Genomic DNA, 4520 nt, shown 5'->3' with positions numbered 1-4520 from the left:
TTACTATGTAACGAGAAGTGATTAAATTAATTTTAATAGATGGATAATTAATTTTAATTAAAACTTATATCATTAATATTAGGTTTAAAAACACTTTTGGTCCTTGAACTTTCATGAGAGTAACAATTTATTCTATAACTTTAGTAGACAATGATTTAATTCTCATGCTTTTAAATTTGTAACAATTTAATCATTGAATTTTAATAAGTAACTATTTAGTCATTATTATGCAAATTTTCATCAAGATTAAGTGCAATTTTTTGATTATATAACAACTTAGTATTTATAGTATATAAATAAATTCAATTCTTGATCTTTATCAATCTAAAAACGTATAAGAAAAATTTTAATGAAACATTAATATTTTTCGTGATAGGAATTGTATCGTTATAAATTTTAAAATATAAAAATTAAATTATTATTTTTTAAGTTCAAATATTAAATTATTACGAATTTGAGCGTATAAAGCTAAAATAAACAATGAGATAGTATTCATACCATATACTATCAATTTCGGAATCATAAAGAAAAATATTAATATAATTTCTCCTTTGGGGTTCATTTCAACGAGGATTGGTGGGTCACAGTCCTCCTTGGCTTCTATGTTTTCATAAGATCGTAATACATTTCCAAACTGTAAGATCCCATTTCATCTTCTAATCTGAAAAATTCTTTCTGGGTTTCGATTAATCTAAATTTTTGAGGTTTCAAAACGATGAAACCAGGACTTTCATCTTTGATAGGGTTGAAGGCAGCAACCTTATTCTCTCTATTTCTATTTCTTAGATTCTATGGTTTCAGATTGTTATCGTTTCAATTCTTATATGCTTCTTTAGTTTCTCTCTTGGTTTCAGTTGCTTCTCTTCCATCTATCAATCTTCCCCTGCTTTTGGGGAAGAAATCAGATGGGACTTTCCCAATTTGGTCCATAATTATTTTTGGTCCATTTTTGTATTTCGTTCGGTATCTTCCTTCATTGCGTGGATTGTACCGTAGAGATGATCCTTACAGTGAAATTTGTGAAGGTTTATTTGTTGGAGGGTGGCCTAGTTCACCTGATAGATTGCCTCCTTGCAATCCTGCCATTGTTGATTGTACTTGTGAATTGCCAAGGTGTTTGGACGTTTCTGGTTCAGGTTATTTGTGTGTTCCAACTTGGGATACACGCTCTCCTCAGCCTCAAGAAATCGAATCAGCTGTTCGGTGGATTTGTAGAAAAAGAGAGCAGAAGAAGCCAGTGTTCATCCATTGTGCTTATGGTAATCTCTCTTGCGGTACTGATTTGTTGAAATGCTTTAATTTTCCTGTGCATTTTATAGGGATGGAGTAAAGAAGGAGAAGGGCGTTTACCGGTCATTTTGGGAGTGATTTTGAAATTGTTAAAATCACTCCGATACCTTTTTTAAATATGAAAAAATTTTTGATTCTTACAATTTCAAAACCACTCCCGAACATCTACTTAGTTTGTTTAGTAGAGGTAAAAGGTTGTATAGATAAGTGTAGGAGTTTGAAGTTTTCCATCTAGCTTGCTCTTGGTGGTTCTGTCCCTGGTTGGTTAACTGGATTTGAGTGAATGACTATGCTTCGGTGATGATTGTTTGTTAATTGATGATACTATGATGCTTATGTTTTCACTTCGCTTTTTTCCTCTTTCTCTATCCCTATCCTGCCAGTTTAGTGTTTGAATCAAGAGAGAATCTTTTCTTTTGTATTTTTATGAATCAATATTACTGCATTCCAATTTCTTGTCGATACCTCTTAAGGAGAATTTTAACGTGAGCATATCCATGTAGTTATGCGCTTTTCATTATAGGAATCTATTTTCTGAAAGATTAGGACTTCTGTGCTTTGATGGATGGAAGGAACTTTCATTTTTTGTTCAACCTGAACTCATCGCTTGGACCACTTCTTACTTGATTCTTAGTTTGCATTCTATTTCATGGGTTTTTTTTTAGAGAGCGTGCTGAAATAATGATAATACATTAGGCTGACCATTTGATGTCCTCCTAGAATCTTGGATTTCGACCTCCTATCCCGCCGCACTGCTAATTGTTTATAGTGCCCTCCATGCTGCTTTGCGTCTTGATTGTTTTTTTTTCTTTTCCTCCAGCTGTTCTTTTACTAGAGTTGGTTGCACTGTTTCTTTATCTGGAATTTCTTGTTCTTCCAATGTTTGTACCTGTTCTGACATTTTGCTATTGTATTGGTGGAAATTCTTTGACAAGTTGAAATTTTTACCATGCTAGGCATAGTAGGCTCTATTCTTGCACATTACTATGTCCTTGGTTCATGGGTTAGGTTGGTATAATTTGAAGTTGTGAAACTGACTTTAGGTTTGGTATATTGATTTATCTCAGGCCCTTAGTACGCTAACCTATGGATTACATAAGCCAAACCTTTGGGAACATCCTCTCAAGCTGCATATTCATTATTGCGAATTACAAATCCATTAACGAAAGAAAAATTATTTTAAATGACAAAACTGCTGAAAATATTTATAAATAATAGTAAAATATCAGAGTATCCGCAATAGACCGCGATAAACTACTATCTGTGTCTATCATGATACAAATAGTAGTTTATCGCAATCTATCGCAATAAACAGTGAAATTTTACTATATTTATACATATTTTTGTTCATTTACTATATTTGATAACCGCCCTAAACCAAACATATTTAAGTATACCCAATTTTCGACTATAACTTTACAAAATTTAAGCATTGGTTGCACAAATAAATAGTAATATTTATGCTGAGCTAACTTCAAATTTAGAATAGTACTGTCCAATGGTTTTCTTTCTTCTTCTTTTCTTTTTCCTTAAAAGAATATTACAGTATAAATACGAGGATGAGGATTCAAACTCAGTAGAGATGTCTTAGCCAAAGCCATTGAACTCAAACTAGATGTAGAATGTCCCCTTTTAACTTCCAGTTTACCAAAGATGCGTTCGACCTCTGTATATGACATTTTCAAGTTTCCACAGTTTCTATAGTTGAAAATCTGGTAGGTCACAGAAGATGTGTTCTTGTTATATTTGAAATCACTGTCCGTGGAACAAATACCTTGTTACATTCCGATAGTGACCATAGTAAGGTAATGATATTGTCATATCGACATCTTTCTTCCTATTTTTCAGGTCACGGAAGAAGCGTTGCGGTTACGTGTGCAGCATTAGTGGCTCTAGGAGAGGCAGAAGATTGGAAAGATGCAGAGAAGATAATAAAGGAAAAACGACCTTGCATCCGGATGAATTCTTCTCATCGCAAAGCCTTGGAAGAATGGTCAAAACATCGGCTATCCGCTCCAAAGAAGAAGAGAGACAATGACGTGAGTTCTAAGCTTCTTTCTGGTAGCTGAATAGCAAAAATATGAATATAATAGGCCACAATTTCAAACCCCTCCCCTTGTAACCTCGCATATCTTATTGCTTGGATGAACATTGATTCCTGGTAATATTAATAGGTAAACAAGTAAACTCTCTGTAACAAGAACTTTCATCTTTCTATTTTGGATTTTGTCCTTCAATTTCTGTTAGGTTTATTTCATTTCTTTTTCTTCATGTTGTAACTTAGAGAAAATATGTGTTGAAAAACAGAAGTGATCATAATGAAAATAACATTATTTGGTTAAAAATAGTGTTATATATATATATATATATATATTTCTTCTTTTCAACAAACAAATAAATAAATAAAATTAGAAAGGTTGAGATTCAAGAAGTTTGATCTCTTATCCTCGCAATTAATTGTCCTTGAAAAATCGAGATTCAAACTTTCTATTCAAGTTATCAATATCTTATGGTCGTTCATAATACATACCATCTATTGTGGTAAATCTTTCAAATTTTCGTTGAGCTTCTTTTCTTCTCCTTTTAACTATTAACTTGTAAAATATTTTCAAATTTTAACTCCAATAATCTTCAACTTTTATGATGTTTCTTACTTTTAATATTTAACAATTTTGCGAAGTGAATTTTTTTGGGATTGAAACTTGATTGTGTTTTCAAGTGATTAAATTAAAAAATAAGTTTTTCAAAAAGAATTCATGTGTTTGGGAACCACTTATAATGGATTTTGAAAAACGAGTTTATAAAATAAGTTGGTTTAAGATAACCACTTAAAATCAACTTTTAGAATAATGAATTTTGAGTGAAAAACTTCAAGCACCACCTTCGGCGATCCCTGTTAGCCAACCTCAACTGTCTTTGATGACAATCACCAGCCAATCTCTGACCACGGTCTCTGGTGCTATCGGTGGTCAACCTCCAATCACTGTTTTATGGCGATTGCTAGTGACCAACTTTCAGCTATTGTTTTTTCGGCAACTACTGTCGACCAACCTCGGACGATCACTTTTTGAAAACCGTTATCGACCAATTTTTTATGACCATATTTCGATGACTACCACCTGTCAACTCTCGTAGGACTATTTTTCGGTGATCGTCTAGACAAACCTTTTATCACTATTTCTCGATGACCCCTTTCTGACAATCGTTGTCAGCTAACTTCCGATGACATT

General features: G+C 32.9%; 1 protein-coding gene across 1 annotated transcript; it reads left to right on the top strand.

The window, feature by feature from the left end:
* Positions 1–552: 552 nt before the first annotated feature.
* On the top strand, positions 553–3527 carry LOC120076837 (uncharacterized protein YnbD-like). The gene is made up of 2 exons (XM_039030779.1): positions 553–1259; positions 3139–3527. Exons 1-2 carry the CDS (start codon positions 716–718, stop codon positions 3357–3359), a joined length of 765 nt encoding a protein of 254 aa, XP_038886707.1. The 5' UTR covers positions 553–715; the 3' UTR covers positions 3360–3527.
* Positions 3528–4520: the final 993 nt, after the last annotated feature.

Source organism: Benincasa hispida, chromosome 4 (genome assembly GCF_009727055.1).
Source record: "Benincasa hispida cultivar B227 chromosome 4, ASM972705v1, whole genome shotgun sequence".
In the NCBI taxonomy this organism is placed as follows: domain Eukaryota; kingdom Viridiplantae; phylum Streptophyta; class Magnoliopsida; order Cucurbitales; family Cucurbitaceae; genus Benincasa; species Benincasa hispida.
The sequence above is the reverse complement of the archived record's forward strand: the minus strand, read 5'-3'. Positions and strand labels throughout refer to the sequence as shown.

Bases quoted from the DNA above. Each gene is read 5' to 3' on its own strand.
- LOC120076837 (XM_039030779.1), top strand. From the start codon at position 716: ATGAAACCAGGACTTTCATCTTTGATAGGGTTGAAGGCAGCAACCTTA. The intron at 1,260-3,138 runs GTAATCTCTCTT...CCTATTTTTCAG, and splicing joins GTTCATCCATTGTGCTTATG to GTCACGGAAGAAGCGTTGCG.